Source organism: Cheilinus undulatus, linkage group 19 (assembly GCF_018320785.1).
Source record: "Cheilinus undulatus linkage group 19, ASM1832078v1, whole genome shotgun sequence".
In the NCBI taxonomy this organism is placed as follows: Eukaryota; Metazoa; Chordata; class Actinopteri; order Labriformes; family Labridae; genus Cheilinus; species Cheilinus undulatus.
In genome coordinates this window covers 27470410-27495430 of record NC_054883.1, presented here as the reverse complement: position 1 = coordinate 27495430, position 25021 = coordinate 27470410, and the positions used below count along the sequence as shown (strand labels likewise).

General features: G+C 38.3%; 3 protein-coding genes across 3 annotated transcripts in view; 2 read left to right on the top strand and 1 right to left on the bottom strand.

Moving 5' to 3' along the window:
* Nucleotides 1–1183, bottom strand: part of LOC121527362 (guanine nucleotide exchange factor VAV3) — a 159075-nt gene extending 157892 nt beyond the window's left edge. The window contains exon 1 of the mRNA XM_041814298.1: nt 773–1183. Coding sequence (XP_041670232.1) covers nt 773–979 — 207 coding nt within the window. The 5' untranslated portion in view covers nt 980–1183. The remainder of the gene's footprint in view (nt 1–772) is intronic.
* An 8563-nt stretch (nt 1184–9746) lies between these two features.
* atp8a1 (ATPase phospholipid transporting 8A1) lies at nt 9747–11309 on the top strand. Its single transcript, XM_041814730.1, is given in 7 exon segments — nt 9747–9856; nt 9973–10441; nt 10443–10497; nt 10500–11062; nt 11064–11143; nt 11145–11221; nt 11224–11309. Coding segments are annotated over 7 exon segments (1440 nt in total).
* A 3410-nt stretch (nt 11310–14719) lies between these two features.
* Nucleotides 14720–24333, top strand: LOC121527450 (crystallin J1B-like). The gene is made up of 10 exons (XM_041814411.1): nt 14720–14809; nt 15218–15287; nt 15640–15819; nt 18236–18334; nt 18752–18844; nt 18920–19076; nt 19158–19273; nt 20637–20714; nt 21054–21193; nt 23984–24333. The coding sequence occupies exons 2-10, from the start codon at nt 15221–15223 to the stop codon at nt 24086–24088; spliced, it is 1035 nt and encodes a 344-aa protein (XP_041670345.1). The 5' UTR covers nt 14720–14809; nt 15218–15220; the 3' UTR covers nt 24089–24333.
* Nucleotides 24334–25021: the final 688 nt, after the last annotated feature.

Sequence of the window (25021 nt, the reverse complement as noted above, 5' to 3'; positions counted from 1 at the left end):
TGAATATTTCAAGTTGCTGTTAAGCCTTTGAGGTAAATCTGTGATAAAGACTCCTAGCCACAACAAAGCCCTGTCATCGCTTCACTTTTATCCCCTCTTCACTTCAATGAATGACTGAGCAGGTTCATCTTCCTCTGTGCACTCAACTTTACTACTGACCTACACTGAGTCAGTGAAAATTACATGTGGCATATATTTTGACATATATTCCAAAAAAGTTTAGAAAACAGGCGAGAAAGTTTAAAAAATCGTCGTTTAGCTGGTTTTTGCACGGTCACAATAAGTCCACAAAATCCCATAGGTTTTTCCATCAATTTATTGTTCAATAGCTTTCTGTTCAATAAATCCAAATCAAACAAAAACAATTAAGAGCTTCACACATAAACAAAGACTATAATTTTCATTCGGCGTATATTTCACATACAATGATAAGCTTCAAGTGATCGAAATTTGTCTGAAAATATGTAGACAGCATGGGCTATCCGTGCCTATCAAAACAAACTGAGGGGGCGGTCACGAGCGGTGTTACTAAGATTTTAAAAAGTTACATTTCACCACCAGGCAAGAGGTTAATCCGAGGAAATATACTGCCGAACTTATTATGTTGCTATTTTTATGTGGACTAGGCTTCATTCGTGGCAAAGTATGTTTTCTCTGCTTTACAAGCAGCCATGAAACTTCAAACAAGCACAAGTCTAATGAGGTCTGGTAACACTCGGTTGAAGTTTGGCTCCGAAGAGAGAGGAGCACACATACTGGTTTGTCAGCCTACCTGTGACATCTGTGGTCGGAGGTTTATCTCCTTCAGGTTAATGGACTGTGGTCTCAGGTTGTTGAGCAGGTGGCAGAGGAGGACTCCATCCCGGAGAGTCTGAGCCAGGTCGAACACCTGAGCGGACTCCCAGGTGACGCGGTGGTTTGCCGGGAGCACCTTACAGTTGATGAGCCACAGCGCGCACTGCCTCCAGTACTCCATCATGGTGAGCAGCTCAGCAGCTTTGACAGGAATTATGTTTCTAACAGCGTGAATTATCAGATGGCGACCCGGTGCTTCGCTTCAGAGTGGGTCCATGATACATCCGAGAGAAGAAACACGAAGAAGAAGGAGAAGAAGAAGCGTAGAGCGCGAGCTCGGTGGAGAAGGAGCACGGGCTGCTCACAGGATGACAGTCCGCGAACTGAGGCTGTGGATGGAGAGCAGCCTCTCTCTCGCTCTCTCTCTCTCACACACACACATACTCTCTCTCTCTCCCCTCCCCTTCACACACTTCCTCACCTCTTCCGCTCTCCACACAGCTGACTGGATGTCAGTACAAACACAGAGCTAAATAGTTATTAAAAACATTATCATCACAGAACAAATTTCTAATCTCCATAAAAATATCCTTACGCATTTTAAACGATTAAACAAACCAAATAGGTGTTTTATTAGCTACTTAACAAAGAAACAGGTTTCATCTTCAAAGAAAGAACACTTAAACAACAAACGTGTTTGTGGGGTCATGCTTTATCAACTATAAACAGTGTTTGGAAAGTGACTTTTATGTTTTTATGCTACCAATGACGTCACACTGACAGGAGTAATACACTTAAGGAACGTATTGATGGAATATATGTTAGATAAAACTGAATAAAACATTATTGTTGGTTGTAAAGCGTCACAATGAATTACAAACATGATAAATGAAACATTGAACTTCCTGTTAGTTTAATCATATTGTGTGAAAAATTCCATATTCACTATGCAGAGTAAGAAAATGTAGGCTACCCATACCTGTCCTGGATTCCCAGATTAAGTACAACAATACATTCCAACTCTTAAACTTAAAGACAGAAAAAAATAATGGAACAGTTTATATTTAGTGAGACTCTTTGAATCGAGTAATGTGACTGGATCTGATGAAACTCGTTTGTTTGTACTGGCCTATATTGTTCAATAAAGATATAACTGTTTGAAAAAGTTGTTAAGCTAAAGTAAGAAAACACATTTTAACTGAAAGAACAAAATGTCAATTTTGTGATACAAAATTAGCCTAATTTTGTCTTTTTAAGGTAGTTTTAAAGACAAATATGCTGCAATTTTTTGCAAATGTATGTTGTACAATACTGAAAAAAAATTTTTTTAAGTTTTTTGTTACAAATTAAAAACATTTTAATAAATTCCCACGAAGCTAATTATTAAGTTTCATGTTTTTAAATCCAGACTCTTTACTTTAAGTAAATCATTAATAGACGACTGCAAAATAGCAGTCGTCTTTAAAATTCATATCTGATGAACTGTTAACAACTAGCAGGCTATAAGTCCTTATATGATAACGTGATAGTACACTTTTCCCTAGAACTCCTTTATTTTGATGTCATTTGAGTTTGTAACCTTAGACTATGTAAGGGCCATTTTGACTCCATCATTTTCTCATTTAAAAAAACAAAAGTGGCACAGTTTCAGGAGGTTGAGCTATTTTCAACTGCTTTGAGGGGCCCCTTTGGCTCAGGGGAAGGATTGGGAAAATTGAAAGTAAAAACCTGATTACAAAATGTTTAATAAAGCTAAATAAACAGAAAAAAAAGTTTGTCCTCCGTGAAAACACTCCAAACCAGCTACATTAGCTAAGGCTAAAACTAACAAAGCAATGTTAGCTACATAAGCTTATGCTGTGGTTACTAAAGCTAAAGTAGCTACATTAATTTAAGCTACATTAGCTACTTGCTACGTTAAATTTAGCTACATTTGCCCAAGCTCACATCACATTGCTAAAGCTACAGCTAATGTAACTAGATTGGTTTATGTGGTAACGTTCACTACATAGCTTTAGAAAATAAGAGCACCATTGCTGTCATGGTTTGGAAATAACCCTTTATAAAAATGGCAGTGATTACACAAATTAAAACATTTCCTAGGCAGAGGCAAACAGTCTTTTTATTAAAATGGTAAGACATTACCATTTCTCACATGTTCCTTCTGCACATAGAAGCATAAATGTCCTGAGCCCATAAATGTTCTGACTGAGGCTGCTTTATCTTTTATTGCCTCTGTGAGAATAAAATGAGGAAGCTCTGCTCTGCTCTGACTGCTCTTGTCAGAGATCACATTACATCTTTAAATGACTGCAAACTACAGGGCATGTGGGGCGATATGGAGAATGCAAAGCTGCATTTTTTATTTATCTATACCCTGCACCAGTATGTTATTGACACTCACAGTTAGCAGATGGGCCGAGCTCTTAAAAGCATACAATGAAAAGCAAACTGAGTGGATCTGCAGAAAGTGAGGAGAGGACTGCAGGGCTTTCAGAACCTGCAGTACAAGTTTTATTGATCCCTGATGGACGATTAGCACCACAAAAGAAATAGCCAGTGTACATAAAGACTGTGGAGTCAATCAAGAACTGGTTCCAGTGTGCAGAAAGAGATGCAAGTGTCACAGCAACTAACATCGCTAAAAGCAACAAAAATGACAGAAAGGCATGACGAAAGGTGGGTTGATGATAGCAAGGACAGGTGTAAGAAAAAGGATGCAAATAAACAGAACTATGTACTACTCAAGCTGTGCTGAAATGTAGCACTCATTACATGAGCAGAGCTTTATGAGGTCATACTCACAGTTTATGCAGAAATAAAAGAAAACAAGTGAAAAGATTGCACAGCTACCAGATAAATGTCCTTCAACAGACAACCATAAAATCTGCAGAGGAGGAATCTCACAGAAACAATGTAAGCAGATGAATCATACCCAGTATATTTACATACAATGAGAGAAACAGGCCTGTGAGAACAATGGGGATTAGACTCAGTGTGACGTAGAACTGCTCAGTCTGCAGTTTCTCTTCATGTATTATATCATTCAATGGAACATTTTATCTCTTGTAAGGTGTCAGAAAGCTCACAGGATTTCAAAAATTCTTCAGATCTTCACTCATATTTTCAACTAAAAGCTGCAGTGATAGAAAAAGAACAATATTATGCAATACTGGGTGCCAAGGACTAGGGTTGTCATCATGGGTGGTTTTACCATAAGACAAAGGTAGGAAAATCTGTGGGGTCTTATGCTCTAAAGGGCATTACGATTTTAAACTCTGTACAAAGCAGAAAAAGTAAGGAAATTTGTGTTAGTGTATTTTTTCTTTGTTGTAACAATGCTTTTTGGCAATGAATCTTGGGAAGCCTGTTTATTTTCCTTTCAAATGGTGCCACATTTGTAAGGAACATGCATTTGTGGGATGAGCAGCAGAGCTTAGTATGTGGGTTGTGCCCATAAGAATTTGCCAGATCTTCTCTGCCAATGCCAAACAGCTTATTTCTCTATTGCAACTGACATTTGTTTTGAACTTTTGATATCCAGGTGCTGCACTTGTGAGCTACAGTGGTCAGTTGGTGCCACACGTTGGTATTAGATATCATGACTTATATGCTGTTATTTGTCGGTAAGTCGCTGGTGCTGTGTAAACATGTTTGAATATACTATATGTCTGTCTCTGTGCAGCCAAACTGTGTGATGCTTTGTTAGAGCTCCATGGTGTCCTCTAAAAACGTTGTAAATAAGTCAAAAGATACAGATTTAATGCTCCTTTTATTATGTTGTAGGCCAATCATTGCACACATGCACTGGTGCACTGAGATGCTGAGACATTATGCAGTTATTTGGGGGGGAAAAAAAAACACCCTTTTCCATGCAAATTGGCCTTTGCGATAAGCATCTTATGATGAGGATGGTAACAGCACAGCATTCATAGAGTAAAGATTAGTCTACTGACTATGAGAGCTTATGAAAGTGAGCTGCAGTTTTTGTGACGCATGAACTTTCCAGGGATCAGGAAACACTTCCACCTCTGTATGACAAAAAAAACTGATAATAAATGATGTGTAAGGTTGGTAAACATCACTTGAACAATGCTGTTACTAAGCTATAACCAGGAGTTAAATCAGTCTGAGGTTTTAAGCTGTTTATATCCATGTGTGGCACCTTTATGCATGATAAGGATGTGACTGTTGTTACTGCATTGAAAGAAAGGCAATTGGCAGGTCTTTGACTTAACTAAGATTACATGAGTTTATGTAACACAATAAAATCACATTCCTTATGTGAACATCGTTTAATCAAGTAAATGTAGCATGTTAAAGAAGAATGTATAATTTATGTATTTGTTTTGAGTCAACTGAAAGTGATTTAATCAAAAAAAAAGAAAGCCATATAAGCGAGTTTGATCAACACATAGCCAATTCAATGACTGCCAGGACGTGCCATTGGACAATTCTGTGTGGTGGGTTGTGGTAAATAAAGAGGCACACCCTTTATCAGGATACATTAACCGCGAAAGTCATGGAGCAGTGTGGAATCACACAAGCTCCCTTTCCAAACAGACTAACTGAAAAAGTAAGTAAATAAAAATATTTTTCTGCATTTGTTTTGTTATTGCCACTAGTGATGCATAGTTTGAAACAAATTTATGGTTTCTGTACGCACTTAATCTACTGTAAAGAGAAGTTTATACTGGGTTTATGAATGTCTTTGCAGTCATTAATCTGTCCTGAGGATGCTTTTAAAAGCATAGTTGTAGCAAAATAACAATGTGTATTTGGTATCCACTGCATCTTATGTGAAACTTGCAGTATTTCTGTTAAGCTATCACTCTTACAATAGTAGTGCTTTACTGTTTTATTAAAAATTCACTGCTGTTGATGCAGGGTTTACAGTTTTGAGCTTCAATACTGAAAGCAGAGCAACTGCACTGAGAATACTTACTCTGTTGGGTAAAGTATGTCTATTAGGCCAAGTTTTAAAACTCTACAGAAAAAAGTTGAGTACATAAATTGTCTGACTGTTTGCTTGTTTTTGTCAATGAAAGTTATTCTATCTGTGGTGATTGTGCAGTTTCAATTTTACTTTGTTGACTTCCGGTTTGACCACTTCCTGCATGGAGTTTCTGCTCTCTCTTTACAGAGATTGGGTGCCCTCACTTGCACTAATTCTCCTGGCTCCTGCACACCTGTCATTCATCACTGCAATCACCACCCTGCTCTTAAGCTCTGCTCTGTGCCTTCACCAGTGCTAGACGATTCCTACTCTCTCAGTGGTATCGGCTGACTTTTAGTGCCTAAGTGTAACTCTGAGTAATTCTCTAGTGATTGTTACTACATGTGTTTTTACCTGAGACTAATCCTGCCTTCTGCTCGGTCTTTTCCGGTGCCTCCATGAGCCGTCAGTGCTAGCCTAATCTCCGCCACGCTGCCGCACTCTCACACCAGATTCACTCACAGCCTCTCTCGCCCTCACCTCATGTCTTGAGCCCTCTCTCCCCGGACCTTGGATTCCCCCCTCCCGCCACTGCCTGTTTCCCCTATAATAAATCCTTTAACTGCTTCACGTTGTCTGGTTCTGCATTCTGAGTTCAACATTAAAACCACGATCATCAGATCATCAAACTATCATTGTTTCATATTTGTGATTTTACATTTTTAAACATAAAAGTGCCTATAATAAATTTAGGTAGATCTAAATGTAATTATCCAGTTAGATCTACATTCCTTACTCTTGTAGCAGAGACATAATACATGTGCTTAGAAGTAATGTAGTACCTTTGTGTATTATGAACATGATAAAATTAAGTTGACGTTCCATATGAAAATCAAAGATCCTGGACATAATAAATTACATTAGAATTACACTGTTGATTGGAGCGATAGTAACTTGAAAATAACACGTTGATTCAAAATGATTCTTTTGAACAGTCTAATTTGATTGAAACATTTTGGTCTAAAGAGTAATAGTTAGGTTGTGATAAAGAGGAAAGGGATGTCAGATCTACACATTTTGATTGTGTGGGACCGATGTACACATTAAAATGAATCTACTTAATTTTAATGTGCACATTAAAATTAAGTAGATTCAAAGAACTTTTTCTTTCAGTGTGTTTTTTTTTTTAGACTTTTCCTTCATTCAGTTAGGAAACTTTGCCAGGATGGTACTTAAGTGAAAACATTAATATTACCATTCATTTAAACACACTGTCTGTTATTCTGAATATCTAATATGGATTGTCAGAATCTCTGCAGGATGTAGGCAGGATTGGACAGACCTGTTGCAGGTGTGGGCGGGAGTTGATGGCATATGCTGTGTGAGTGGGCGGTAATGGCCAGAAATCCTGCAGGAGCGTGTGGGAAAAATGATTCCCGTACAAGGCTCTAGTATAATTTAAATAGAGTAGGTTTGAAATTTGAATAAAATGTAAAACGGATGACCCTGTTAAATACCAAAAGCCAAATCATGGTAGTCTTAAAAAGTATTCTCTACATGCAAATGTTGCTGTAACTATTTGCTTCTTTAAGACTTGATTCATCTTCTGTGCACCCTGAAAGTTGATGTTGTGCCAGAAAACCTTCTCACCAAAGGCAGACATAAAAGAGGCATTTAAAAAATAGTAAAACCCTCAGGCTGTGCTGAAATGTCCTGTTCGCTGAGTAGATTTACATACAATGAGTGAGTAAAGGCCTGCATGAACATTGAAGATTAGACTCAGCGTAATAGATCTGCTCAGTCTGTAGCTTCACCGTCTGTTTTCTGTCATTTAGGACATCTTATCTCCTGTAAGGTTGTAAGGAATTACCATACATAGATACTTTTTGAAACCATGTTTTATCATGACATAGTATTATTTCAATTATCAAAGTATTTTAAAATGCATTCAGTCAGACTTTTAACTAAAGGATGGACATCAGCTATAATGTGTTCAGAAAAAAATGGGCAGAAAAAGGTGAAAGCTGTTGAAAAGTGTCAAATAAGTTAACATTGGCAAAAATGTATTAAAAGAGGCAAAAACAAGATATTCGATGCAGAACTAGGTTAAATAAGGCAAAAATAGTTAAAAATAAAAAGTAAGAAAGAAAAGAAAAACTGTGAAAAGCAGTTAAAAAGCATCAAAAATTGGTTGAAAGTGGCACAAACAGCACAACAGGTGCAGAGATGGAGTAAGATATGCAAAAAATGGATAGAAAATTTGTGAAAAGCATTTTTAAAAACTGACAAAATTACCCTTTTATTACTTAAGTTAGCAATGTGGGTGGGCACACTGAACTTAACGATTTGGAAAGACACGTTAGACTACAGAGATAGGGCATGTTGTGCACAAGCGTCAGAATGCCAGAAAATAAAACTGAAGAAACTTTAATGGAAAATAATCACAAATTTGATGAAAGGAGGAAGAAGAAGCAGCACACATGGGTAAAAAATGGCAAAAAGAAGTAGTAAACATAGGTAAAAATGACCAGAATCAGTGAAAAAAATAAAATAGCTGAAAAGCAGCAAAAATTGGATATAAATGTCTAAAAGAAATTGCTAAAATTGGCATAAAGCAGAAACACTGTGGAAAAGTGGGCAAAAAGTGGCAAAAATGGGTGTAAAGTAGCTAAAGAGCTGCAATGGAGGGCAAAAAAAAAAAAATACTAGAAAAAATGGGTTAACAGTGGCAACATAGAAAAATTGTCTCAAAGGGGCAGAGATGGGTTGAAAGGGACCAAAAATAGAAAAAAAAGCCCAGCCAAAATGGATTAAAAATGGCAAAAAGTAGTTGCAAAAATGGGCAGAAAAAGTGGTGAAAAGGACTTAAAAGGTCATAGAAGATAACTCTAGCAAGAACCCAGTAACAGTTTAACACACTTTTCTAGCCCAAAATGAAGTAACTCTTAGCCAATGCTAGCGCCAATTGTGAAAAAAGAAATGTGTCCATTTAATGCAGGAAACTGTACAAAAATTACAAAAACAGAAAAAAGAAAAAAAAAGCCAAAGTGATTCTCAGTTAATTGTTATTACTTGTTTACATCACACCAGAACAGTTTGCACCGAGCAGCTTGTATGAAGCAGTTTTCACTCCAGACAACATAGAAAGCACATGTCTGTTTTATATATATATATATATATATATATATATATATATATATGTATATATACATTTTTTTGAGTAACTGTATGGCTGTGTTGAAGTAATATTTTTTATTTTTTAGACTTTTTTGTGAATTTCTAAGCTAAAGGCAGGTAGCTGGGCGGGTAGGGGAACTGCTGGGGGTTTGCTTGGGGGATCTGGGGGTTTTTCGTGCCTTCGGCGGCCATGTTTGGAGGCAGGTTGAGGCCCTCGGCTCTCATGGCCATGCTGCCCTGCTGCTGGACCTGCTGTGCCTGCTGCTGCCGTTGCTGCAGGTGATTACTCAGCAGCTCCCGCTGACGCTGTGCCAACATCTGAGCATTGATGGTCCCCTGGGAGCCAAGGAGAGAAGAGATGTGCGAGAAAGGAAGAAAACAAAAAGGCGTCAGAGATACTGTATTCATTATTTAAACATAAATGTGCATCTGAAACTAAAGCCTTAAACATCAGTCAACAGTTAAACAAACATTACCTTAAGTCATAACAAGTCTGTGCAGATGAATGGTAAGTCCATGTCCACTCCTAATACCGAAGGCGTCTATCAGCTTTACAATCCTCCGTGTCAACCAGGATGCAGGCAGATCCATGAAGCCGTGGGCTCCTGGGCGTGTTTCTGTTACTATCAGGGAATGAATGTTGTTTATAAAACCTTGCCTTTACCTCTCATTAGTAGTGAACATGCAGCAGTATCCGCATGAGAGAGACTCCACTGTTGATTTTTTAGTCATTAGTTTGAAATTCTTTGATGGTTGTGAAGAGCAGCGGCACACATGGAGCAGAACTAACAAGCCACGGTCGCTTGACAGGTGCCGTTGCCCAGCTCTGCGTGGAGAGATGCCGCCCATCCAGAGAACGATGTCCAATCTTCGTACCCGGGCAGAGGGGCATGAAAAGACAGAGGACACATTAGAAAAGACGTCCTTAGCTGACCAAGAAGATGCTCGACTGATATATTATATTTATTATTCTTTATATATTGTTTATTATTTTTGATGTACTCTGCTTTGGCAACAAAAGTGTCAGCGATTCATGCCATTAAAGCATATTTTGAACTTTGAACTTTGATATACCTCAATCAGCTGCAGTTCACCAAGTTCTGCAGCAATCGGGTCAGCACAGCCAAATATACTGTCCTCACCTTCCTCCTCAGGTTCCTCTACTCACAGTTCAGGAGGGCGGCCAATGCCTTCTTTCTCTTCATTGCACTCTTGCAGCAAATCCTAGGTGTGTCTCCCACTGATCACTGGACCACACTGGTGCTGCTGCCCTTCATCCTGATGGTGGCTGCTGTCAAAGAGATCACTGAAGATCTGAAACGACATGCTGACAGTGTTGTCAACAAAAAGGAATGCCAAGTACTGAGAAATGGTGCCTGGGAGATGGTGCACTGGGAGTAGATTGAAGTTGGCGATGTTATTAAAGGAAATGGCAGTGATTTCGTTCCTGCGGATGCTGTCATTTTATTGTCCAGTGAACCACAGGGTATGTGTTACATTGAAACATGGAATTTGGACGGAGAAACCAACCTTTAAAATAAAACAGGGTCTCCAAGTGAGCACAGACTTAAAGGACATCGACAGCCTGATGTGCCTGAGTGCAAGAGCCCAAACCGCCACCTCTATGAGTTTGTTGGAAACATCCATCTGGATGGGCAGAGCACCATACCACTGGGTCTGGACCAGATCTTATTGAGAGGAGCTCAGCTGAGGAACACCCAGTGGGTGCATGTTGTGGTGGTCTACAAAGGACATGACACTAAACTCATGCAGAATTCCTCCCTTCCTCTGAAGCTGTCCAACGTGGAGCGCATCACCAACGTTCAGATTCTTGTTCTGTTTGGCCGCCTGCTGGCCATCTCTCTGGTCTGCTCCATTGGCCAAACCATCTGGAAGCACCAGTATGGCCACAATGCCTGGTACATGGATCTCAACTATGGCGGGGTGGCAAACTTTGGCCTCAACTTCCTCACCGTCATCATTCTCTTCAACAACCTGATCCCCATCAGTCTACTGGTCACCCTGGAAGTTATCAAGTTCATCTAAGCCTTTTTCATCAACTGGGACACTGATATGCTTTATGAGCTGACAAACACCCCTGCCATGGCACGGACATCCAATCTGAACGAAGAATTAGGCCAGGTGAAATACCTTTTTCTCTGACAAGGCTGGGACCCTAACCTGCAACGTGATGCAATCCAAGAAGTGCACCATAGCTGGCGTGACTTATGGGCATTGCACGGTCATCAGACAAAGTGGGATTCAATGACCCCAGCTTACTGGAAAACCTCCAAAGTAATCATCCTACAGCTTCAACAAATGGCTAACAATGAGCAGCATTGCACACAATCAGGAAGAGGAAGAAAAGACAATGAGGATGGTGCCTTTCACATCCACATAATATCTCCCTAAAAGGACTCATGAATGACTTTATGTTATAAGTAACAGTACATTAGTTTGGATCTATATTTCAAGAGCCTGCAGTAAAAGGATAATACTTTGGTTACTTTTACCTTAACTTGACAACCCTGGTGGAGTGGGGGGTTTCTTACTACCCATCGGTCTGCACGGTTGACTTGTGGAGGCAAATAGTAATGGATTAGGGACTTCTTCACTGAGCGCTGATCCTCTTTATAGGGCACAAGTATCTTGTGTTTTATTCAGAACTGATCAATAAAATCACCTGGGACTTAATACACTTACAAATCTAATCTATTTTTAATAAAGCTCTTGACTACCATCCAGTTTATGTCTCATTTTAATGCCAAACTTTCATTTGTGACCTCTTGAACAAGATTTTGGTTCATATACCAACTTTAAACCCCATGTGACACCACAACCATCAGTTTTCTTGCAGTATGACACTCTGAGCCATGTCACAGAGCACACAGTGAAGCGTAGCAGCTTTTATTCTCTGTTTTCTCACTAGTATTGACTGTCTGACCCATCCCTTGCTCTCTGTTTTGCTGGTTCAGGAAGTTAGAGGAGAAATCGATGGATGGTTGGCCTGGGAAACCTGTGAGAGGTCGGGGATAAGTGGAGCCCTGCCAGGCCTGGCAGGGTTTCATCAGAGCTGGAACAGAGCAGGGATCAGCTGTGAATAAAACGGATGGAGGTGATGGAGTGGAAGAGATACAGACAGAGAGCATGACTAATAAAAATGACAGACATTGACGCTGAAAGCTGTTTCAACTTAGAACGTATTTATTTTTCTCTCTGCTGTAGCAGTAGAGTTGTAACATGAAAACAGACCCATAAATAAAATGTTACAAAGATACATCAACTGAAAACCAGGCTGGGTTAGATGGCTTCAGAAAAAAACAAATTGGAATGATCTCCTCCAGCGTCAGACATCATTTTCAAACTCAGCTGCTTGAGTTCTCACTTGATTAGCAACATGAAAAGTTGGATAGATTGAAAAAATTGTAAGTTAAAGTATTATGAGCCAGCTTCACTGAAAGGACTGCACAACTTGCACAACTGCCAAACTTGTGTCAAAAAGACAATCCATAAAACAAAAGGTTAATTACTCCCCTAAAGCCTCATTTATGCAGATGTGACTTGCCAGAAAGCTCCAATTTTGTTTAATTTGTCCAAAGGACATTCTCTTAAAAACTTTGTAGCTTGTCAATATGCACTTTGGCAAAATCCATTCTCTCTTTTCATGATTTTCTTTCAACAATGGAGTCTTCCTCATTAAGTCTGACACTGATGTACCTTGACCTTGGAATTCACCTCTAATCTCTGGAAATAGTTCTGGGTTCTTTGGTTACCAGTCTTATTATCCGTCTCTTCAATTTGTCATTAATTTTTCCTCTTGCACCACACATCCAGGGGGGTTGGCTACAGTCCCATGGACCCTAAACTTCTGAATAATATGCGCAACAGGAACTTTAGGCTGCTTGTAGATGGTCTTATAGCCTTTACATTTAACATGCTTGTCTTTCTAATCTCCTGGGACAACTGTCTCCTTAGCTCTCTGTGCTCCACATTCAGTTTGGTACACACCATAATAGCAAACAGCACAGTTACAACTTTTCAGCCTTTCAATAAGCAGACTGACTGATTACAAGTTTGAAGACAACTGTGATGTTAATTACAGGACACACCTTAGTTAAACATGTTTCTATGGTCACATTATTTTTAACCTTTTCTAGGGTGCAATCAGTTTTTCCAGGCCAGTTTCATTAGTTTGTTTTATGAAGTGATTCAAAATTCAAAAGCAATGTCTGATTTTCATTAGTTAATTTTCAGTTATTTTTAATCTGTTATTGCTTCTGTAAGTTTCAACTTATTTCAGTGACCATTGTGGGTTTTCTTTCTTTAAAGGAAGTGTTCCAACAATATTGTCCATATATGTATTTACACTAGTGGCTTTTTGTGAAACAACTGGTGAAAAATGAAACATATTTTATGTGAACTGACCTAGCCAAATTAGTATGCAGTTGCCTGAAAATGTCAAAATTGTTGTTGTTTTTTTTTTTTTTTTTTTTTTAATCAATTAATAAGGCTTTTCATCACATAGCCTACCATGGAGTCTGCCATCCTGGATTTTTGCATCTTGCACATTTTCACATGTTGGTACCCTTTAACGGAAGGGTACCAACAATTTTGTCAATATGTGACTGTGCTGCAGACCAAATAGTGAATCTCTGCCCCGGTGTTATCTATGTATATCGAAATTATCACTGGGCCCGTATGCATCGGTGTGCAATACCGCTACTTCTAAAATTCACCCCTCGGTGGACCAGGACTTTTTCTGACATACTGGGACTATTTACCAGTTGCTGGCATTCTCTCCTGTCTTCTACATCGGCGATTCCCAACCTTTTTCCATTATTGCCCCTTCACATTTTTAAGAAGAGCTGAGGGCCCCCAGGACCCACATGAAAAAAGATGGCATATTGCTTTTAAAAATACACCTAAATTTGAATTGTTTTCATCGTTTAAAGCCAAACACAATAGCCCAAACCACAAGTGTCATTAGCAAAAGACCCTGGTATGATCCATTCATCTGGGCTTTATCATGATTTTAGGTGGTTTGAGTGAACATAATTTTAACATCCTAAGAGCAGACAGGACATCGCCACATCTCTGACCCCCCCCCCCCCCAAAGGGGGTCCCGAACCCTGGGTTGGGAAACAAGGCTCTACATCTTATTGCCTTTATGAATGATACATGAAAGAATCTAAATAGATGCATTGCCATGGATGTTTGTCTCTGTATTCACTCTGAATTCCGTCTTTATTCACTTTGAATTCACTTAAACTCACCAGTTACTGTGTTGGAGGAAAACCAGAGTAATAAAAGTTTTTTTTTGCCAAATATAGAGATTTAACAGCCACATCACTCACTGCCTCCCTGAGTCTCTGCTGTGTTTGTTAACTGTGCCCTCTTAGCCAGTGGTTCTTTGAGCAAAAATACTGCCCTTGATCATTTAAACAGTCTGGCCATTCATTAGTATATTATTGATGTCTCTTTTGGCTGCAGTTTTGGCAGGAGCAGAGGAGCATCAGGCTCCTTGATGGAGGCAAGCCCGCTTGCATGCTGTGTTCATTTCAGTTCTGTCCAGATAATAGTAGTGTTGGTGCGTCTTACGCATCTACTCTTTATTTCAGCCTCAATTTTTGGCCCAAACTTGCCTAAAAGGTTTTTTACAGAACTGCATATCTAGTGATTCTCCTTCGACTATATGGCTTAAATCTTAAAAATGAGGTCTAGTCCTCCTCCTCACCCCCTTCTTGGCGTCCCTCCAGTGATAACAGTTTTTCTCGGGCTGTCATTGGTGCATGTGTCTTATCAGTGTGCAGATGGTTCTCTCCCCTCGACAGAAAAGGGACATTTTGATAAAATTTTCACCACACTTAGAGTGGTCTGTTAAATGGTGTAGACAAAGCTAAGGTAAGGTTTAACAAATCTTTCAATATTAACAATAATTTATGCATGATTTTGTTTCAAGGACTTCTGTAGACATGAAACATTAATACTCCAACATTTAAAAAGCATTAGTGTGTCTCCTCTGGAAAGTTATTTGATAAAGGGAAGAACTACTTTTTAACTATTTTACCAGATATGTTATCCAATGTGCTGTGCTTCATAAGTCAATATTTTCCTATTAAATTATAATGCAAAACAAAACAATGTTGGAGGCACCTGAAAATTTGCATAAAGATACTAAATAAACAGTCAGTCAGAATGTTTGAGTTAACTAAACTGTTTCCAACAACTATTAAGTGTTGTATTTCTTTTCTATGACCATAATCTCTTTTTAATTGACATATTTTCATGTAATTCTGTGTGCTGTGGTAGGAGATGTCCCTAACTGTGGCGGACAGAGCCGTTGGGGCCATTATCGGGGCTGCAGTGTCAGATGCTGCTGGTGAGATAAGCTAAGTGATGTAATGATGATGAAGCTGAGGCCGAAACGCCTGAAGCTTCTGTTTATAAAAACAAAAAATAAGCTGATATTGGGTGTGTATGACCCCATACATTCTGTTATCATCTGTTAACAGGCCGGTAAAAAAATTTGATTTGAAGTGCTATGTTAAGCTATTTACAGAAATTAATCTCCCTTAGTCTGACATGTTATTTTGATGATCCTGTGTTGCATATGTCTGTTTTCTTTTCCATGCTGTTATCCATGCAATATAGGCCTGGTCAGGTCAAAAACAGACATAAAACTGTTTAATTTTCCACTATTTTCCTTGCTCTTTCCTGTGGGTGTGTCTCAGCCCAGCCCATGCACTGGATCTATAATCCCGACCGTCTCAAAGAGGTTCTGTCTGATCTGGAGCCATGTCCTGAATTTCGTCCTGAGTCGGCAAATCCTTTTTACTGCCGGACGACAGGCGAGCAGACATGTTACGGAGACCAGGCGTTCGTTCTGCTCCAGTCTCTGAGCACCTGTGGAGGTAATGCCATTCTCACAGACATACAAATGGAGACGAGACTAACACCTACAGCACTGCCCCCTGCCATTCAGCCCATCTGTGATCAATAACATGCTAAATTATCTGAAGTACCAACATGTCAGGAGGACTCATTGAAGGAGACAGCTTGCTATAGACACAGGAGAACTACTTTTTATTCACTCCTTCACTGGCTTCTTTATTTTAGGTGGAGTTTGGTCTATTTGAGAATAAAGAAAGAAATCTGCTATGTAAATAACATACCAGCTGCCAGATACATCCGACTCTCTGCAACAGGGAGATGATACTGCATGAGGGTGATTCATCACTAATTCTCTGGTGTAACCATGTGCAGTGCTATTTGATACACATATCAGCCCAAAAATACTTTGCTGGCTCAGTCTTGTTATAAATGAACAGCCAGTGGAGGGGATAGTTGTGTTTATCAGGCTAAAGTCTCCATGGGAAAATTGTATTTCAAAGAAGGCAGATGAAATTATTTCTAAAGTTCACAGCATGGTTTTATCAAACCAAATATTCAACGTGGGGGAAAAAAAGTGTGTTGGTGTTTATAGCCTTTCAGAACAGGATTTCAATTTCCCTTTTATCTACTTGCAAACACCATCAGCCAGCTTGATTCAAGGTGCAATGGCCCAGTTCACACAGCTGCAACTGTTCCCTGCAGCCAAGGCTGCCCATAAGGGGGGATAATCAGGAATTCTGTCGGGGGCCCAGCCAAATGGGGGGCCAATAAGAAGGTCAGCAAAACGAGGGTCGATCGTTAATCTGTGAAAACCATATTTTATAATTAACTGGAATGTAAATACTTGTTATAGTAACAAAAATGAATCTTATTTATCTATGCTGTAGTGCAATATAGCCATTTTTTCAAAATTTGAACCCCCCTTCTTAAACAGAGTTACATTTTTTCGTAGTGTTAACAATCTGGATGGGCACAATGAACCAAAACACTTGCAAAGTAGAGATGGACTTAATAGCTAAGCCATGATGTGCACAAATATAAAGATTCTAGAAATTAAAGTAGAAGGAACTGGGACAACTTTATGGGAAAAATAATGTAATAATTGCAAAATGGGTTAAAAGTAGCCTAAATAGGTTAGAAGAGGCAAAAATGACAGGAAAAGTGGTGAAAAGGGGTTAAAGAGTCACAAAATACTGGTTAAAAGCAGCAGAAAGTATCATAAATAGGTTAAAAGAGGCAAAAATGGCCAGATAAAGTAATGAGAGGGGTTATAAAATTGGGGGAGAAAGGGGCAAAATGTTGAAAAGAATGGTTAAGAGTGGCAAAAATGTTGTGAATATGGCTGGATAAAGTAGTTAAAAGGGGTTAATAAGTGGTTATAAGAGGCAAAAGTGTCAAAAATTGTCAAAAAGTTGGCAAAGTTTGCAAAAATGACCAGGTAAAGTTGTAAAAAGGGTTTAAACAGGGCAAAAAAATGGCAAATGGGATACAAAGTGGATAAATGTTGCAAAAATGGTGGGTAGAGTAATAAAAAGTGGTTAAAAAGAGCAAAAGTTGGCAAAAATGGGTTAGGACTTACATGATGTTGCAAAAATGTCTGAATATAGTGAAAGGGAGTTTAAAAGTGGCACAAATGGGCAAGAAGTGGCAAAAAATGGGTTAAAACAGGAAAAAAGTTGCATAAATTAGCTAAACAGTGATGAAAATTGATTTAAAAGTGGCAGGATTAAATTATTTTGACATCAGAACCCAATAATAGTTTGACACTTTTCAGCTCCATAATGAAGTAACTGTTAGCAAGGATACTAGCACCAGTGGACTGATCCAACACACAAGCCATAGTATCATCAATAAATCACAATTACGGAGGGCTCACTTGATCAGTTTTTCAGGGGCCAGGCCAGTCCTGTAGGCAGGCCGGCCTGTAAAATTGTAAAATGGCCTTGTTGTGTTGCAAATCTTTGACCTGAAGTGGCCTTTAAAGGAATGAAAGCTGATCCCCTGATTAGTTTATATCATCTTTGTATGATGATCAAGTGACTTATCCAACCTCTTTGTTTTGTAAATAGCAAAATGATGTTGGACATACCTCAAAGTATTTTGTGACATGCGCTATGACAGCATGATTCAAGCTGTCAAAATAAGGTTGTTGATGCGAAGCTGACCTAACCACTCAGCTTTCACATCAAATTTATCTCAATGGTGCCATCTTCAAGTTACTTCTGGCTTAAAAAAATTTCTTCTTGCTTGATATCAAGTTTTTTCTTGAAAGACTTTTTAAAAAATGTAATCTTCTTTAACAAGGGTTGCAAAATAATGCAACAGTGTACTTAATTGAGATTAAACAAAAAAGGAGTCAAACATGTCCTTTAGAAATACACAGCTATTAGAAATATATAGTTCATAAATGGATGACAGTGTGTGATGTGTTCACAGATGTGGATGTGAAGGATCTGACCGAACGTTTCTATGAGTTCTTCGGTCCAGGAACCGTGTACGATCTGCCTCTGAATGATCCCTACAGGAAGAAAGGAGGTACTGCACCATTATTAGTCTTTTATCATAACACCAGTAATGTCAGTTTATCCATCAGTCATAAACCAAACAGGTCTGAGAGGATGTTAGAGCCTCTGTCTCAGTCTGATAAAACATGTTTTTCCACCTGCTGACAGGGAAATCCCTCTGCACGAAAAAGATCCTGCACAGTCACACTTCCTGTTAAACATTTGTGTCCATTTAAACACAGAGCTGCTGTTAACCAGCACAAGAGGCTTCTGGGTAAAATAAACTGTACAGCTTTATGTCTGTGGGCTGTGTTACCATCAGGACTGAGAGAAGAGCTCCACCTGCAGAGAGGAGGAATAAGGCTTGGTTTATCCCTGACTCATAGTCTCTTATTCTGTCTTAGTATGAGGCTTAAAAATAAAGTTGCATGCTTGTTTCCTTTGTTAGGCCCTAAAGCCGTCCTTCCTCTCCCTGGCCCTTGGAGAAACGGGAGCCTGAAAGCTTTCATGAGAAATGTTGATGCTGGAAAAGAAGAAACTGGTAAAAAGAATATAAGTAAATGAAGACCTCCATGGTTTTTTAGTTGGTTGTAATGTATTTCTAACTGTGTTTTAGGCTCTGATGTGGACTGTCAGATGGATGGGGTCACAAAGCTTGCTCCACTTGTAGCCATGTTTGCAGGTCAACCTGAGGTGTTGGAGAAGGTGGAGAGAGCTGTCAGAGTGACGCAGAACAACGACATGTGTGTGGCTGTGACTCTGGCTGCTGCAAGGTAAATGTTTAGTCAGAAACAGTTCTAAAATGATTTCAAAGGAATTGAAACAGTGGTTAATTTGCATGTTTTCTTGCTCAGGATTTTGGAGCATTTCATCCTGAACGGGCCTGATCCTGGAGTTCTAGATAAAGTTCTGTCTCAGATGAATGACCCAAAAAGACAAAACCCACAGGAGCTGGACCGAGCTGTTGTTGGTGAGTATACATGTGGCTTCAACTCCAACATGTCAAATATCTCATAATTGACTCTACTATGGAGACAGCTATAGCCTGATTCCCACTTAGGCTGTCTGCACAGTGTCTGTGCCGTGCACTCCAGAGATAATCATAACCTTTTCAGGCAGTCTTTGGATTTCACTAACACGCACAACCATCTGTCTTCATCTAATGCAAGAAATGCCATCTCAAACAGGAAGTCCAAAAGAGGAAATAACACATAAACACACAGTTAATTTCAAAATATAACACCATGCACTGACTGTTGATCATATTTCCCACCACTATACCAAAGTTGCATCAAAAAAAGGGAGCAAATGGACAGCAAGTCGACCTCAGACAGGCAAAGTAGCACACTGTTTGTTTGCTGTTCTCTTTATTTATTGTTTTTTGTCTGTTCGCTTCAATAACAGACATGGTGGTTGAGGGCATGAGTCAGAGAAAATTCTTGCCACAGACCAAAAGCCACAGGCACGAGCCCTGTGGAAGTTGAGGGTACATATATACCCCCAATTGTCAATTTTAAAAGACAAAAGGGGATAACAACAGGGGAGGAGCCAGAGGTGATTAGCCCAAACTAAGGAGGGTCCAGGGGTATGCTTCCCCATTATATACACTATCAATCTTTAAAACAAATTTAGATTTAAAACATCAACAAATCTTTAGTTCATTGGGGCAAAAATGATGCAGTTCCATCTTTAAAAAGCATCCTTTACAGCCAACATCATTTATTTTAGATGCTATTGTTCTCAGAGTGTGCCCATCATTCTAAAACCACATTACACTGTATTGAAGATCACTGATTTTAACTTCTTTTACCTAAAATTGGGCAGAAACTGTCTGTTATTGATTTATTTTTAATTAGTGTAACATGGGTGGGTATGAATTTCATGTTAAAGTTTACAATTGGCACCATTCATTTGAAAAAAGGGAGAATAAAAGCAAAATGTGGGGTCTAGATTTAGATATGTATTTTTAAAATATATTTAATATTAATATCTTAAGCACTGCTTTGGCTCTGTGTTAGCTGTTTGGTAAAAGATAAACACCCAATTATTTCCACAAATAGCTCCAGCATCAAGCTTCAGATTAACTGTACAGATATTGTATTAACCCCTAAATATACTCAAAAAAGCAACTGATTTCTGCTGAACTGGTTTCTTTGATTTGCCTCGGAAAAAAAACAAGAAAACTTGCTTTACAGCATCAAGACGTGTTTGTGCTAAATGAGCATCAAAATAAAGATACACTTTTATGCAATATGTTTTAAGATCCATGATGTGTGATAGGACAGACCGCATATAATTAAACTGAAACTATCTCCTCTGTCCTCCTGCTGCAGCTCAACTCCAGCAGGTGAAGGAGAACCTGTCAAGAGGCAGCTCTCAGCTGATCCCTGCTGTCTTCACCAATACATGAGGTGAGCTGGGTAATGCAGTTCTGTTAACCTGGCATGGTCTGGAGTGGTTCGCATTCCCTCTCTGTCTTCAGAGAATCCTCTGGTGTTTGATCTCAGAATAATAATCTCCCTCCTCCTCCATTTCCTCCTCCTGCTGGGAGCAAAGTGTCAAGTTTAACAGGCAACTCAATGTTCACCTAAAAATCTCTGCTAACCAGATCTGCCAATGCTTTGAAATGTATAATGATCATATTGTAAAAGAAAATTAAGTTAAAGATTTTAAAACACTTAGAAGACTTGATCCTCTTTATTGCATTTGATCCGTTGCCTTACTACTAAAATGCCTCCCTCTGTGTGCAGCTCTGCCTGGTGCATTCCAGGGAGCGCTTCACGCCGTCCTGACGCTGACCCAGCTAGATGAGGCCGTCAGGGACACGATGAGGCGCGGGGGATGCACCGCCAGTAGATCCTCCTTCATTGGAGCATGTTTTGGAGCACAGGTATTGTATTAAGAAGGTGGCTGTTAGGGACATTAAACATTTTGTAATGGCAAGTCATACAACAAAATCTGCTTCTTTAAAACAAAACCACATCACATACATCCATAGTAGCTATATAAAAAGTTAGAAAAGTGGTAGATGAATAGACAGGTATTAAGAATAATGCTAATTAAAGGATTACGGGAGTCTCCGGTAATATTATGCATGAAATATTTCCATAAACAATTCTATATTTATGTATGGGATACTTCTCAAAATCAATATAATGTTAAAAAAGTAGGTATATTGTCAATTAAATGTTACTGTGCCTTGAATCAATCACCAATAATTTTGGCATTTTTTGATAAACAGTGTTTTAGATTGTATCCTGTAAGTATTGAGTAATTATTTGGGGCATTTAGGGTATGTATGAGGTTTTCTTAAAAGGCACAAAGGAGGTCACATCACATAAATTGCACAAACACATCTTGTATATACTTAAAAACTACAGGTCTTCAATCATTTTTTAAACCAAAAGGGTCCAAGAAATGTCTAAACTGTACAAATACATTGGCAGTGTTTGGATAAGAGGCGGTGGCTGAACAGGAGTATGTTTTTTCCTCACTTCTCGGGGCAAAGAACCACATATGGTTGCTTTGGTTGACTTTCTTCGTTAACCCCTCCCAACTCTCTGATACAGTAGAACCAGAATGATTTTCCTAAGCCAATCAGTGGAGACCAGTCAACATCACAGAAAGTGACATCATATAATTTAACCAATCAGCAGTGGCCCAGATCTCGAAAAATGCAGTTTTATATCTCTTTGTTCCCAAACAAATGGCCCTAAAATCATAACTGCCCATGATAAGCTGATGAAACTAACTCATTTTAAAGATGAATAGTAGTGCTAAATGTCATGATAGGTTTTCTTTGTGAAGGATTTCAAGCAATTACTGCAATTTTATTGTGACAAATGGAGCAGCCATCTAAGCCCATTTAGGGGTGTGAAATGTTTGATAATAAAAAAAATATGGCCATTTCATCTAGAAACCGTTCTAAAGCTGTTTTTTTTTTTAAGTTATTGTGATATAGGATAATAGTCATTTATAGGGTAGTTAGATGTTATCACAGGTTTATAAAAAAATTAATAGTGATCCAGTGGTAAATTTGACTAATTTATATAAAATTTCAAAGTATCAGTGGTAAACTAGATGTGACTTTTTGTCTGTTTTATAACCTTATAACATGTTTGATATACTTGTGTGGTATATGCAAGTTTTAATTTAACTGTGAAGACATTTTATATTTGAGATGTTTTTTTTCTGGTGGAATTATAAGGTAAAATAAGTGGTATAACAGTAAAATATATTAGTTTTTAGTCAGTTTTACATAACGGTTTTATTATACTTAAATGGAATAAATCAGTTCTTATTTTTATTGTGAGCCCAAAATTCAATTATTCAATATTTCTGATCATTTTAGGTCTCCTGTTGGAATTATACAATAAAGCTGGTGGTACCACCGTTACTTTTCCTGTATTCTGAAGTCAGTCATGTCTCGCCTCTAAAAGAGGTCATAATCTAAAGACAACCATACTAGCTCTGATGTTCCTAGCCCTGCTAGGAGACACTGAAGTCATCTCTGATGTCTCTCTGAGGTTTGACCTTCCCGTTCATGACCCATGCTTTAAGTCTTATTGGGAAGCGGCATGTCGATTCCTCCTTATGGTTTCATAATGTACATGAAATTAATATTTTGTATCTAAATAACATTTTAATGTGCAAGTAAATACTCATTAGACTCTACATGTATGTATTTTTCCAGTACTAACATTTTGATATGCATACATTTCATGGATATTATTAAACTATATATGGTCACTTAGTTTATCTTGATTTTCACCATATCAATGACAAAATAATTATAAGTGACAGAAGTAAAATGTCTTGGGATGTCCACTAATAATTTTCTTGAGCTTAAATTTAGAAAATTGAAGTATTTAAATGAGTGCACTGTAAAAGGGTAATTATAAACAAAATTATCCAATGGAAGGACTTCTATTTTTGTTGCCATTATATCAAACAGGCATTTATATTATTCGATGTTAGCAATGAAATATTGCATCATGTTTAAAGTGTCAGTATTGTGACAAGTTTAGCTTTAACTACAAAATACATCACAATTAAAAGGTTGTTTTAAGGTCTAAAAATACATTTCCTCTTTGCTGTAACTGTAATTTGGCCACAGAGTACTTAAAAATTAAAGTGGCACCTGTTTGACCTCGTTTTGAGGCAAAACTGTGTTAAAAGGTCATTCGCTCAGTCTTCTAGCACTGTGTTTTTAAATTATTTGCTCTGTGATGTAAAATTTAAACAGTTCAGATGCTCTTTCATTTTTCATAGTTCTTTTCCAGGAAAAATACTACCAGTGCTTTGGAAACAAGGATACTCCTAGTTTCATTAGCCAACAAAATATGTCATCTTTGCTGCTCTGAGTAAAATATTATTTCATATTTACTGTTAAATTTATGCCATGTTATATCCTCATGGAATTTTTACAACTTATTGTAAATGCACTCCAGCTAAAAAGGAAAAAGTTTGCAATGTTATCAACTTAATAAGCTTTAAACTTTACACATTGAACTGGTGAGACAGCACGTTGAAATGCCAACCTCTCCCCTGCAGAATCTGAAAGCAGCACATGAAAATGAATAATATATCATCCTGTCATGTGTTATTGCTCTCTAGTTGAAAGGGAGCTCATATGTTGTGAGGTGTTTATTTGCTGATCATCTTGATTTCTTGTTATCAGACTGGTGTCCAGGGGATCCCTGAGTCATGGAAGGAGAGGACGCTCAGATTTCCTCTGCTGATGGAGCTTGCTGAAAACATAGTCAGAAAGAACCAACAATTCTAGTTCAGCCATGATTCTGCTCTAAATACATTTATTTATCATGAGTGTGCATAAAGTCTATTTTTAGAGGGTGTTTCTCTGGTTACAGATGCTCTTGGACATGAGCATTTATGACAGTCTCATTTGAAAGTCTCACTGAATGAAACTTGAATCCTTTTGTTTTGTCTGAGATGCATCGTGTAGGAGAGAGAAACTCAATCTTCAATAAATGCAATGTAAGTTGGAAATAAATCACTTTATGAAATCAACATGCCTGCATTTCTGTGTATTTTTCTTCTTCTGAAACATTAATGATCACCTAAGGTCAGGAGTTACTCTTGTTTACTTAAAATATTCTTACTTTATGCCTCCATGTTGATAGTAGTCACGGCTGGAGGCGTAACAGTTTCAGGTATCCCACTTATGTATGTCTGGGCCTTATTTCTGAATGTAAAATCTCAAGAATCCTGTGACAGATGCACTTTAAACTTGGCACAAATATTCATTCTGATCAAAGAATAAACTGATTAGATTATGGAAAGCTCCGACTGAAATGTTTTAGCCAGGAAGGTGTTTCCATTCTCCTCCTGACTTCAGTAGTAATGACTGCCACTGGTAAAGCTATTAGCTTGGATGCATCGTGAGATTTTTTTTTATCAGCATTTCTTCATTGAGAGAGGAGTTGATGACTTTTCATGAAGTTTACTTTGGGGTATATCTTTTCACAGTTGACATTCTTTACTATGAAACTGAAAACAATACAAACAGCTCCATTAATATTTTACACAAACATAAAATAAGGCAAGTCTAGACATGAATCAACACAGCATTAGCCTAGTAGCTAGGTGGCCCTAGCTTATTAGCGTGTTAGCATTAGCTTCTCTGTTAGCTTAATGCTGCTTCAACTGGCATCAGATAAACTTAAGGAAACTCACAAAACATAGCAAAAACATAACA